Below are 14,358 nucleotides of genomic sequence, written 5' to 3' on the forward strand. Positions count from 1 at the left end.
TTTTTTCAGTTGATTTTAGAGGAAGGGAGAGAAACATCGATGTGAGAGAGAACCATCAATTGATTACCTCCCACACACGCCTGACCTAGGACTGAACCGCAGCCCAGGTATGTGCTCTGACTGAGAATCAAACCCACTGCTTGCCACCTTTTGGTGTACAGGGCAACACTCTAACCAACTGAGCCACACCGGCCAAGGCACATGTTTATTTCTTTTATGCTCTTATGCATCAATGATGCATCAACCTTTATATTACTAATCATGGAATTAATATGATGTAGTACTAACAGAAAAAGAACAAGTCTAATAAATATCAGTAATAGCTATGCTCTGTTAGTAAATGGGAGGCAATCCATAAATTATAATTTAGTTTCTGAAAGTTTGTGATTTTTTTCTTCCTTTTTCCCTTGAGGTTAACAAATTATCTGCTCAACCATTGCAGAATATTAGCTGGACTTAGAAAGCACATTCAGAAACACCTATACATGCAATAGAGGTGGGGGCTGAGAGTCTTCAGCAGATACAAAACAAGGTCAAAACTGCACTTTAAATTTTTTTAAATTAAAATACAGTTGACATACAATATTATGTTTCAGGTGTACAACTAAAATTAACTCTTCTTGAGGAAATCTTCAAAATTGCATGACCAGTTAGGGTCATGCTTAGAAATAACATTGCTTAGAAATCAAAGAACTGCCCTGACTAGTGTGTTCAGTGGTTAGAGTATCCACCCGTACAGCAAAGGGTCACGGGTTTGATTCTAGGTCAGGGGCACCCCTGGCCCCAGTTGGGGTGCATTTAGGAAGCCACCACTCAATGTGTCTCTATCACATTGATGTTTCTCTCTCTTATTCTCTGTCACTCTCTACCTCCCTTCCATTCTGTCAAGAAATCAAAGAACTGCATTGGGAAGGTAGCAATGAAAACAAAACCAAAAAAGAAGGAGTATGAGAGAGAGAGAAGAGAGAGAGAGAGAGAGAGAGAGAGAGAGAGAGAGAGAGACCCCCCGCAAGCCAGGGATGCACAGAATTTATCATCTTCAGGAAGAAGGACAGGAGAGAAATAAAAAGTGATTCTATTAATTTTAAGCCATGGTGATTAAGATAACCACCAGGAACCAGAAAAGAAAAATCATTACAGGTAGAAGCTGGTTTAGATATGTTGAGCTTGTTAGTGAAGACATCTCGCAGGCAGCTGGGAAATTCCAGCAGGCAATTGAAAATAAAGGAAGGAGATGGTTAGATGTGCCCGTCTCCAGCACCGATGTAGGAGGTGTCCGCACAGGCCTTCTCTTGAGGCCCTGGCAGTGGAGAGGCCACTCGGGGAGGGTGTGCACAATGCTGAGGTCAAGGAGGAGGCTTTGGAAAAACCCTTGTAAACAGTCTTGTTTTGGCAAGTCTGACCTTGCTTTTCATTTTTATACTGTCAGATATTTTTATATAGTCTATTAAGTCAGTTATATTTTATATGGTCAATTTCATAGTCAATTTTATATGTGTCCCTTTTATTTTCTATTTTTAATATTCATTATATGTCAATTTTTTAAAGGGATAAAAAAGATAAGAGAAAAATAATAAATAATACTCAAAACACTTAAATGTGATTTTAGGCTCACTTTCTACTTAAGTTATTAGAACTAATAATTCCCTGACAATTCCCACTAAGGGAGAAAATCTGATATAAAGTCTTATTTGAGAAGAAACACAGAGAAGCCCTTATAAAATCATGTAATTTGTCAACATCTTTTTCTCATGGAATTTCATCTACAGAGCAGCCTTCAAAAAGATTACAGTTAAAAACCATATAAGATAATTTATGGGGAAAATATTTTAATTTACAGAATATTAGATAGATGGATAGATAAGTTATATATATATATATGAAGTGACATTAGCAAGATGGCAGAATAGGAGGTCTCCAGCGCACATCCCCTTTAACAACAATTTGGCAGCCATCCATGGACAAAATTCCCCTTGTGGGAGCACTGGGATCTAACCTCATGTCAGAAGCAGTCCTGCCTCCCAGGGATCCACAAGGGGACAGTGCTGACTGTGCCCCTGGAGGCAGGCCCACCCATTTTGGTCCAAGCTATGGTACAAAGGTAGCTCTGCCCTCCCAGAGACCAGGCAGGAGACACACCTACCCATGTCCCTGTGGCAGACCAGCCGACCTCAGTCCAACTGCAGATGGTGAAGCGGCCCCATAACCTGGCCCCAGGCCTTCAAAGCTGTCACCAGGGAGCAGTCCTGCTGGGAGACAAGCCAGTTGCTATCCCCAGAGGTAGGCCCTCTAGCCTAGTCTGACTGTGCCTATTGAAGTGGTCCTGTAACCCAGCTCTAGCTCCTCATGCAGCCCTGCCCACTCGGGGACAGGGAGGGAGACACCTCCACCTGTGCCTACTTTGATCCAAATGCAGACCCTGAAGTGGCCCTGTGACCTGGCTCCAGCTCCTCTCAGCCACAGTCCAGGGGTTGTCCTGCCCGAGCAGTTACCCAGCAGGAGTCACATTCCTCCAGGCCCCTGAAGGCAGGCCTGCTGACCTGGGTTTGACTATAAACCTGGAAGCAGCCCTGTGACCCGTCTTCAGCCCTGCCCTGCCTCAGTCAGGGGATAGTCAGCCCACCCAGGGACCTGCAGGAGGCACACCCACCCATGCCCCCAGATGCAGGACGCTGAAGCGACCCTGTGAGTTGGTTCCAGCCCCTCTCGGACAGAGTATGGGACCAATCCTACCTTCCCAGGGACTGCGCAGTGGTGCTCCTTCACATGCAGAGACAATAATGCAAGGACACACAGATCACCAAAAATCAGGCAAGCATGACACCAAAGGACATTAATACACTTCCAGCCACGAAGAAATGAAGGCCTTTGAATTGCCTAACAAATAATTCAAAATAATCATCTTAAAGAAGCTCCATGAGATGCAGAAGAACACAGATAGACAAATAAAATCATGATAAAATTAGGGGGGAGGGGGAAGTATGAATAAAATGAGCAATTTAACACTTCTGAGACGCCTTATATGATGCATCTCAGAACTTTCTATCCTGAGGATAAAAAGGGAACATTTTATCCATCAGTTTTCATCCTCTATGGCAGTGGTTCTCAACCTTCCTAATGCCGCGACCCTTTAATACAGTTGTGGTGACCCCCAACCATAAAATTATTTTCGTTGCTACTTCATAACTGTAATTTTGCTACTGCTATGAATTGTAATATAAATATCTGACATGCAGGATGTATTTAGGCGACCCCTGTGAAAGGGTCATTCGACCCCCAAAGGGGTTGCGACCCACAGGTTGAGAACCGCTGCTCTATGGTCAAGTTTAGCCTCACAGGCAGACAATATGCCCTATTCCCCACCATAGAATGTATGATGCCCATGGATTCCTTGGGGCAGGTAGATCATCTCTCAGCACCAGGGAAGCCACAGGGCAGGAAACCACAGGTAAGTGGCCCAACCCAAAATGAGGCCCTGTTACACCTGTGGGAAGCTGGACTTGGTCCTTATACAGGGGCTGGAAAAAGAGGTGGGGCTGAGAGGATGTCACTCAAGAAGTGTCAGATTACACCACATCTTTCATTATAATTAATGATCCATCCACTCTTACACGAGTGAATACAGAAAAGATGGTTTCCAACTCATAGTTATCCTCACACTCCTGCTCCGTCCTGTCCTGGGGAAGAGGCTCATGACAAGAAAGCACAGTATCAGAGAAGGAAGCTCTAAGCCCCCGCTCTCACTGTGTCTGTAGTTATCCACCCACCAGGCCATGAGAGCTCATGGACATTCCAGCCGAGAGGGGGCGTTCTCATTCTGAGGCCCTTCACACATATCAGCTAACATTTTGTTTAGAGCATTTTGCATTTATATTCATGAGAGAGAGCTGGTTTTAATTTTCCTTTCTTGTTTGCCCTTGACAGGGTTTGGCATCAAGGTGATGCTAGCCTCACAGAATGAGTTGGGGAGTATATGACTCTTTTTCTGTTCTCTGCAAGCAATTATATAAAATTAGAGTTATATCTTCCTTTAAAGTGTTTGGAAGAATTCACAGATGAAGATTTTAGCCTGGAGTTTTCTCTGTTGGAGCATGTAAATTATGGATTTACTATCTTTAACAGACAGAGGAATATTTAAATATTCTGTTTCATTTCTTGGGTTCAATCTTGTAGGTTGTGTTTTTCAAATAATTTTTTTATTCATTTAAATTTTCAAAATTATTAGCAAGAAGTTTAAAATATCCTCTTATATTTTTGTCTTATTGATTTTCTGTATTGCATGTCTTCTACTTCATTAACTACTGTGCTTTTCTTTTTTCGTCTCCTGTTCCTTACTTTTGGTTTCATCTATTAGTCTCAGTTTCTTGAGAAACTGAGAAGTATGGATGGATCATTAATTAATACTTAGCTTTCCTTTTTTTTTGTAATACAAGCAATTAAGGCTATCCATTTGGTCTGAGCTGCAGTTCACAATTGTGATCTACAGTATTTTGTTATTACTGAGTTCTGTAATTTCCAGTGAGATTTCTTTTTTAGAAGTGTGTTAATTAAATTCCACACCTTTCTGGGCTTTTTAATATTTTTAATTATTGATTTCTACCTTAATTGTATCCAGGACACTTACTGTGTAGGTTTTAAATCCTTTGAGATTTGTTGAAATACTGTTTATGACCCTGAATAAATTTAAGTAAATATTCCAGTACACTGGGTAAGAAAGTGTATTCTGGAGCTGTTGGAGGCAGAGTTTTATTTTGCAACACATTAAAATATAAATTACATATTTACATATTTTGTCAAATTTAACTTTGCTGTTAAAATCTTCTGTTTTCCATGACCTAATTCTTCAATGAGCTACAGAGAGAATTCTATTAAAAACCCCTCACAATGATTTTGTGTTTCAATTATATTGTCTATTTCTCCTATTATTTCTGTACATTTTCTTTATATGTTTGGAAGCTGTGTTGTTTGGTGCAGAAAATGTCAGGCTTTCTGTAAGGCATTTCCTTTCTCTGAACCTTGCCCCTGAAGGCCTGGCTATCTTGGTTTCTCTCAGATATCCTTAAGCCGTTAACACTTTCTAGCTAGTTTACTAGTTTATAGAAACGTAGCTAACTGCTATGGGCTGAATGTTTGTGTCTCATCAAAATTCACATGATGAAGCTATAACCTTCAACATGGTGACATTTGGTACTTTGGGAGGTAATGAAGTTTAGATTAGGTCTTCAGAGCGAAACCCTCACGATGGGATCCGTGTCCATATAAGGAGAGGAAGACAGAGAGATCTCTCTCTGCACATGCACCAAGAAAAGGCCATGCGCACACAGTGAGAAGGCAATTGTCTACAAGCCAGAGGGGGGCTCTCACCAGGAACCAAATCTGCTGACACCTTGGTCTTGACCTCCCCACCTGTGGAACTATGAGAATATCTGTTGTTTAGCCAGTCACCCAGTTGATGGTATTTTTGTTATAGCAGCTGAAGCTGACCAAGACACTAATGTTTCTAAATTAATCAGACAGACAGCCATCTTGCTAAACTCAGTTCCTTGACCATGAGGTAGGACAAAGTCTTAGGTAAAATGTTATCATCCATAGTTTTCTGGGGGATCAGGCTGTGTGGGGGCCTGCACCTGAAATAGTTTGGTTTCTTCCCCTCCTTTGTCCTGTTTCCTCCACTACCTCCCCATTTTCTTCTGGGAGGTAGCCCCAACAGGCACCTCAGTCATCAGCCTAGGCTGTGTTTCTCAGAGATCCCAATATAAAATACCTGTTTATTACTTAACTCACTGTTTATTACTTAACTCACTGTTTATTTTCACTTTACTTACATGTGCACTTTTCCTACTCAACAATGTGAACTATATTAGAGATACCCAGAGAAACTGCCATATATTATTGATAATTTGTAACTTTATGAATATATTTAATTGACCAAATTTGAGTCATTGTGTCATTTTCAGTAGGATCATATTTATAATTTTTGTTGTTATTGTTAATCCTCACCTGAAGATATTTTTCCATTGATTTTTAGAGAGAGTGGAAGACAGAGGGAAAGACAGAAAGAAACATTACTGTGAGAGAAATACATTGATTGGTTGCCTCCTGCACGAGCCCTCACCAGAGTCTGGGCCATGGAGAAGCCTGCAACCAAGGAATATACCCTTGACCAGAATCAAACCCAGGACCCTTTGGTCCGCAGACTGATGCTCTATCCACTAAGCCAAACCAGCTAGGGACATATTTATAATTTTAATTATTAGATTTTATAACAGTTGACGAGATGTCCTAGGCCAGGAGCACTCTGTGTCTTCTAGTTTGAGATGACTTACGACAATCTGCCTCAAGGCACTCCACTACCTTGCTATTGAATCCATATCACTCACATGCTTTGAAAATTTCCATTATTAGAGTTAGAAAGAAAAGACGTTATCCATAGAATGTTTCAAATAAAAAAAGAGTTCATTGTCATAGAATTTAGAAATCCTCAAATTCAACCCCATACTTTCATAGGAAAGAGGAAAAAGAGAGGAAATATCATTTCCCCAAGGCCAACCACCATTTAGTATTATAATCTAGTTTTCATGATTCCAAAACCAGCATTTTTTATCACTATAAATAACTTAGCAGTGGCTCCTTGGCTCGCTCACTCAGATTACATCATCCGACTGATGCAGAGCTAAACGAAATGTGCTATGGGGAAGACAAGGACGATGAAGGGTGAGATAGAGGGACTAGCCAGACATTGTCGAGAGACATTAGAAGAGGGTAGGACATGTCCTTAAGTCGGGGGCCAAGAGGGAGGGCAACACCCAAAGTAAGGAGAGAACCAAAAGGTCAGCTGGACAACCATCTCTGGTTGTCCTACTCAACAATGAGAACTATATTAGAGATACCCAGAGAAACTGCCATGAATCTTCTTCAATAGAAGAAAAGTGATTCAATATTAATCCCAGAAGTGACAGCAAACTCTCCTCTACTTTAATGAATAGAGGATATAAGCATATGGATAAATGAGATGTAAATCTTTACTCATTTTTATTTCACCTTCTCAAGGTTAGTACACAAAATATAATCTGGAAGCATGAGTGACACACCACTGACCATAAAATTGATTTCAACTTCATTCTCCACACCTTTATCAAAACGCTAGCAAGAAGTGAAATAAGTCTATCTGAGAAAGACAAATATCACATGATCTCACTTATTTGTGGAATTTAATGACCAAAATGAATTGACCAACAAAATAAGACCTGAAGCATGGAGGCATGGGATTGGGGGGATGAGAAGAGATATACCCAAAGAACTTATATATTTATATGCATAGCCTGTGGACATGGGCAATAGGGTACTGAAAAAATAAGGGGGTAGGTGGGGGGGGATATATTTGTGATACTATCAACAATAAAAATATATTTGGAAAAAAACGTTAGCAAGTTTTTTAACTTCACAAACCAATTTCCAATGACTAAAAAAGTAAAAGTATTTTCAATAAAACCATCAGATCACCCTAATTCACAAATGTTGACTAAGGATATTTAAGAACGTTTCTTCTTTACTGCAAGCTAATGATGAACATATAAAATCTAACTATAAATCATTGACCCTGCTTTGCTTTAAAATTAATCAGGAATAAATCGACTCTTCCTATCAGATGTATGTGGAAGCCTGAATTCCATGAGATTACCTCTGTGTAAATTAATGTATATATTTGGTCCTGTGAGGTTTGCTAAAAGGGGGTTAATTAGAAGGTCACACTTTGAAACTGTTTAACACTCTCCTGGGCCTGTGCTTTGGTAATACTCGTGACCACACCACAGCGCTGTGATCATTTTCAATAAGGCCAATAGCATTTCAGTACTTTCTTTATGCTTCCAATAGAAAATTAGGGAATTAAAGCATAGAGGTTAAATATGTTTTCTGTCCTTAAATGAGTAAGAAGTAGCACGATTTAAACCCAGGAATGGTGAATGATCCCATATATGTATAATACCACAGCGTTTGTTCTTCACCTCAAATTGTATGATCCATGGGAGAGAATACATAGGCACAGCAGATTGGCTGAGGGTCAAGTGTGTTGGGGAAGCATGGGTTCTGTGACTATAAGGATGACTCTCAGGAATCTGACTATTCAGGGATTTAGTTGGGTTTAAGAGCTCTCATTACAATTTTAGGAACTGTACATCTCCTAATCCCAGAGATAAAGTAGGCCACGAGAAAGAAAAATTAGGCAGAGCTAATAAGAAGTCATGTGCCACAGCCTGAATCAGCATGGAGATGGGGGACCCTTGCAATTCATGTAATTATTGAGATACCTTGGGCTTCCTCGGCACATCAGATCCTAGGAGTGATGAGGAAGTAGTTGATATAGAAGCATATTTCTCTAACAAACTCTACAAGAACAGGCCTTCCCCAATTCAGTAAACCCTGTTCACTCCTCAAGCAGGGAAGCTTACCTGCCCCATCTCTGGCCCCGGGGACCTATCAGGCACATTTCTGACCCACACCCACATGCCGATGAGGCACCACGTTACTCAGACTTGAGTCTTTTTCAGTCCTGCACAAAATTCATCTCCTATTCTTCTCCTCTTAAAGAAAGTATTGGTTACTAAATATATTAATGTTATTATTTTTATTTTATCCATCACCATTTATCCCCCTTATACCTTCTTGCACCTCCACCCACCCACCTTGCCCCCGTTATCACCATCCTATTGTCCATGTCCATGAGTTTTCTCTGTTTTTTTTGCTCCATCCCTCCACCACCACCCAGTCTCCCCTCCCCCAAGAGCTGTCAGCCTGCTAAGTCTGTCTCTATTTTGCTTGTTAGCTCAGTCTGTTCATTAGATTGCACATATGAGTGAAATCATATTGTACTTGTCTTTCTCTGACTGGCTTATTTCACTTAGCATAATGTTCTCCAGATCCAATCAGGCTGTCACAAAGGGTAAAATTTTCTTTCTCTTTCCTTTTTTCTTTTCTTTTCTTTTTACTTTTCTTTTCTTTTCTTTTTACTTTTCTTTTCTTTTCTTTTTACTTTTCTTTCTTTTTTTTTTTTTTTACAGCCCAGTAGTATTCCATTGTGTAAATGTACCAAAGCTGTTTTATCCACTCATCTACTGATAGACACTTGGGCTGCTTCCAAATCCTGGCTATTGTAAATAACACTACAATGAACATAGGGGTGCATATATTCTTTTGAACAAGTGTTTCTTAAATGCAAATTAAAATCACAATGAGATAACACCTCACACTATCATCAACAAATCAACAAACCACAAGTGTTGGCAAGGATGTGAAGAAAAGAAAACCCTCATGCACTGTTGGTGGGAATGCAGATTGGTGCAGCCACTGTGGAAAACAGTATGGAACTGCTTCAAAAAAATTAAAAATGGAACTGCTTTATGACCAGAGATCCTACTTCTGGGAATTTATCCGAAGAAACCCAAAACACTAATGTTATTATTTTTTAATGTAATAATTATAAAAGATTTCATGCAATATGTTTGACAGCAGGAAACATTCACCTCATCTGTTCTCTTAAGCACTGACATGCATCATGCATATCGGGGGAATTTATCTTTGGGATTTTAATGTAAGCGTAGTAGTTGTATGCAAACAAGTGCAATGATTTAGGGCAGAAAGAATCGCCAAATATTTCTTCATAGAATGTTATAATTATTCACAATAGAAGTATATCCAAGAATGAGAGCTCTTTGTGTTAATTAACTATATATGCTAATTTTGCTGCAAATAGATACTTGATTATAACAGCAGATTGTATATGCCTGAGAAAGCATTGTTCTACAAGCATTTAGAGTAGAAGGGTTTAGCTGTGGTTAAAAAAAAAAAATAGATGATGGGAAAATACAGGAAATATTTTGATCTTTCAGAATAGATGAGAGAAAACGGGAATAGCTCAGAGATATTACGGGTTCAGTTCCAGACCACCACATAAAGCGAGTATCACAACAAGCGAGCTGTAATCTTTTTGCTGGTGGAGGTCTTGCCTTCAATCTGTGAAAAACCCAACATCTGTGAAGTGCAACAAAGCACAGTATCCCTGTATTTGTCAGTCATGAAAGCAATCTGTTTTATACTTTAACACATGTACATATATTTGTTTATATTCCCACATATAAATATTTTATTTTTAATCTTATTTACTGCTTTATTATTTTACTTGTATACACAAGTATATCACTTTGCAATAACCCATTTCCAAGGTTTCCAAATACATTGGGATTATTTTGCAACCCCAGGAGCAGTTCTATATATATGGCTTCTTTAAATTCTCTCCTAAGAGCATACATTTGATAGACTATCAAATGGTGCACTGGGACCTGTTTGAATTCTACATCGACAATAGTAAAAATTTAAGTTGTCCATTATATTTCAAACAATGCTGAAACTACAACAATGGAAATATTATGTCAAGGTAGAGGGAGATTAAGTTCTATTTTATAGCCAGGATTAGCAGTGATTGTTTTTTGATGTGTTGTTTAGAGTTAAGTTTGGATTATACTGCTCTGAGCTATGGAGTCTGCCAGGTTCAAATTGAGATGCATCTTCCCAGTGCAAAGAGAGTAGGAAAAGAAGTTATTTATTCACTGGCTCTTGTACTAGTTTCTCAGAGCTGCGGGAACACCGTATACTAACTGGGCAGCTTAAAAGAATAGATTTTTTTCTCAGACAGTTTTGGAGGCTTATAGTCCAAAATCAAGGTGTCAGCAGGTTCATCTCTCTCAGCAGGCCTCAGAGAAGAATCCTTCCTTGCCTCTTCCTTGCTTCCAGTAGTTGCATGCAACACATGACTTTTTCTGGTTTGTAGCTACATCATTCCAATTTCTGCTTCTGTCTTCACTCTGCCTTCCATCTGTCTTTTCTATCCTTGTGTGTCTCCAATTCTCCTTCTCCTGATAAGGCCTTATTTGGACCCACTCTAATCCGATATAACCGTAACTTATATCTGCAAAGACCCTATGTGCAAATAAGATCACATTTATAGGGGACCAAGTCAAGATGTGAAAGTTTCCTTTGAAGGACACAATTCAACCCACACTGGCACTCAAGTAAAAAATTTAAATTAACATACCTTAAAAAAAAAAAAAGATTCCTTTTTCTTCTTCCCTGCTGGCAGAAATGAGAACATGAAAACTTTTCCTGACTTCAGTCCCCCCTTAGAGGGCCTAATCATTTTCATAGTTCCTACTGCACAGAGGGAAGGCAGTGGGCTGTTGAACTTGGTTTCTCACTTCTTGTCTGCCAATCTTTGGCTCTAAGTTTTCCAGATTCCACAGGAAAGAGATCACCCTACCTGTGCTTGTAGGACACTGGGGCCTTTAGTTGCTGATTCAGTCGATTTAATACATGACCTACTAACTTGGCTGAATACCCTTCCATAGCCTGATCTAAACACTACAAGGAAAGTTGCCATACTAGGAATAATATATAGCCTTTAATAAATCACTCAAAATGTGATGTTCCTTTGTGAACGCTTCATGTAATTATGACGGGGGGAAAAGAAAAACTAAATGTAAAAGAAAAATGTAATCAAGTAGGTTGACAACCAGCAAAAGATAATTAAAATGAGCCTGTTTTGTTTCTCTGTTTCATTAACATGCAAATGAGATTCATGAAGTTTGATATTGTGTTTCACCAAGAGCCATAGAAACGAATTAAGAATGAAAATGAGTCCCACTGATGGAGGTTTCTGATGAGTATGTGAATTAATGAAAAATATAATTTTACCCAATTAATAACTTATATATACTTTTTGTGATTTATTGAACCTCAACAAATGAAATAAAGATAGTTAAATTAAATTTTGTATCTCTTTCCAAGAGCCAAATCCTATGAAAACTTATTACTCCATTGGAATGGTGGCCAATGTTAGACTCTGCTTTACTTTAAAGGAGCACAAGATGGACCTCATCCCAGAGCAGTGCTGTGACGGCAGCATTCCCACTGGGAGGACCTTGGGTACAGGGTCAGGATGGGCCTTCAGAGGGTTGAGGAAAGCCCACTTGCCTGTGATCAATAAGGGATTCAGAACTGAAAAGAGGGAGAGATAGTCCAATGTGACCAATAATTCTCACTACAAGGCAAATCAAAGTAAAAGGTTAACACAAAAATATTCAAGGCCCTCCCAACTCCCCATTTGCTACAAGGATCTCAGTGATTACTCTTGTTGACACTCTCACACTCAGAAACACACGTAGTTATGTCAATATAAAAGAAACACATTAGTAATTGTCTCAAGTAATATGAGATAAAATTTTAAAATAAAATAAACTTAAATCTAAAATCATGCTCAATTGTTAGGTATTTATAATGTGTACCAGATGACAAAACACAGACAGAGACACACACACATGCACACATGATCTACTTGCTATGCCTAATGTTCAATGTACTCAAACATTAAACGATAGACCAAGGATAACATCAAGCAGTAAAATTAGAAGAGGTGGCTGACATATGGCATGCTAGAAGGGGATAATAAATGAGCAAATCACGGTTTTAATAATATATGATGTCAGTGTGCACTGCTTTACGGTTGTTAAAAATGTTTTCTGTGTTAGTATCACCATAGAATACATGCACAGATGGTTTTTGCCTTAGCAGATTATGAAAAGGGACCACGATCATATTCTGTCCCCCAAGTGCAGACTTTTGAAATTCTCTCTTATTTCTATAGCAAGTTGACAATGAATTATATGCACTTTCCTTTAAACGAATTCAAGCAATTAAACACAACCTAATGGTCAACAGGAGAGCAAATCACGTCATCCACATTGAGAAGGAAACACACTGAGAGTTTATTATTTTTAAATAACTGATAACTTTTAAAAGTACTTCTTTTTGCAAACTTCCTTGCTTATCTTGAAACATAGGGCCAATGAAATTTTGATGGCTACTGTATACATAAGGATTGTAGCTTAAAAGAACTACAATAGGGTTACCTCCCATTGAACCCATCATAAGTTGAAAAGATCATATGTCAAAAATGCATTTAATATACTTAACCTACTGAACACATGGCTTAGCCTAGCCTACCTTAAACATGCTCAGAACACAATATCAAAAAAATGGCTGGAACATAGTACACGACAGAGTATCAATTGTTTAAGCTTGTGATCACGTGCCTGACTGGGAGCTACGGCTCACAGCCACCGCCCATCATCACTTGAGAGTGTGGTACCACATTATCCCTAGCTCAGGAAATGATCAGTGTGTACTGCTTTCTCATAAAGTCAAAAAATCCTAAGTCAAGCCATTGCAAGTCAGGGACCATCTGTACTGTTGTAGAAAAGTTTATTTTATAGGGTATATAAAAAAGCTTGCCAGATTGAAGGAATTCAGCTCTTCAGGTGCTGAAATGATCATACAGAATTAAAATGGGATGCATCCCTCTGCCATGCCAGAACCAACCCTACATGTCATGTACATCACATGAGCTTCTACCATTCGCTTATTTAGAAATTTACTTCATTTACAACATATCACTTATAATGATTTTATTAAAAGAGAATGGAAAATTAATGAGATTCATCATGATCCTCAGAGGGAAAGAAAAAGCAACAGACTTACCATCTCTTCGGTTTAGCCTTGCAAATCCAGGACCATGGCTGCTAGAGAGTTCGGATGAACTGCTGAACGAGGCCTGAGACAGGGCAGGCACCAGAGGCTCATCACAGTCATCTGCCAAGAGGAAAAAATCCATCCGGATTAGTAGAGTGCTGACAGCTTTCTTGGCTTCAATAGGTAAGAGAAACAAACAAACCAGGCAAAATCAGAAAAACTAGAATCTATAACAATATGCTCATTGCTTATACACAGTCTTCTCCTGCAGGTCTATTAAGTTCAATAAGAAAAGAAAAAACTTAAAGACAAGAGAATATGAATAAAGAGAAGGCAAACTTCATAGAAATGACAAAATAATATAATACCTTCAAGTAGAAAAGTTTTACTTAAACAAGAAACAGAAATACCCAATCAGTATACCTAATTTATAAATATACTTATTAAGGAAAGATTTATATATTTAACTATATAAAAATTAAGAACTTATGATGGCCAAAAGTTCCGTAAAATAAAAAGAAATATACCAACACATAGAAAACACTTGCAAAACAGTATGCAATTTGTATTCCAAATTAAGGAAAACAAAATAAAATAAAGAAAAGTAAAAACTACCTTTAAATCCGTTAGAAAACACATTAGGACAAAAAATGGCACAAGCCAAAACCAGAGAGATCACCAAACCGAACCAATATAAACTGATTTTCAAGCTCATCAGAAAAAAAGAAGTGTAAATCAAGACTACAGTTAGCTACTATTTCACAGATGTTAGATAAGCAA

At 38.7% G+C, this 14,358-nt stretch overlaps 1 protein-coding gene across 1 annotated transcript in view; it reads right to left on the reverse strand.

Annotated features, from left to right (window-relative positions):
• Positions 1–14,358, reverse strand: part of CNTNAP4 (contactin associated protein family member 4) — a 239,836-nt gene that overhangs the window by 188,573 nt on the left and 36,905 nt on the right. Inside the window, exon 2 of the mRNA XM_070398223.1 lies at positions 13,588–13,698. Within this exon, the coding sequence (XP_070254324.1) occupies positions 13,588–13,698 (111 nt within the window). The remainder of the gene's footprint in view (positions 1–13,587; positions 13,699–14,358) is intronic.

The sequence above is a fragment of the Myotis yumanensis genome, unplaced genomic scaffold, assembly GCF_028538775.1.
Source record: "Myotis yumanensis isolate MYYU_CA2020_CCGP unplaced genomic scaffold, mMyoYum1.0.hap1 SCAF_18, whole genome shotgun sequence".
Classification (NCBI taxonomy): Eukaryota; Metazoa; Chordata; class Mammalia; order Chiroptera; family Vespertilionidae; genus Myotis; species Myotis yumanensis.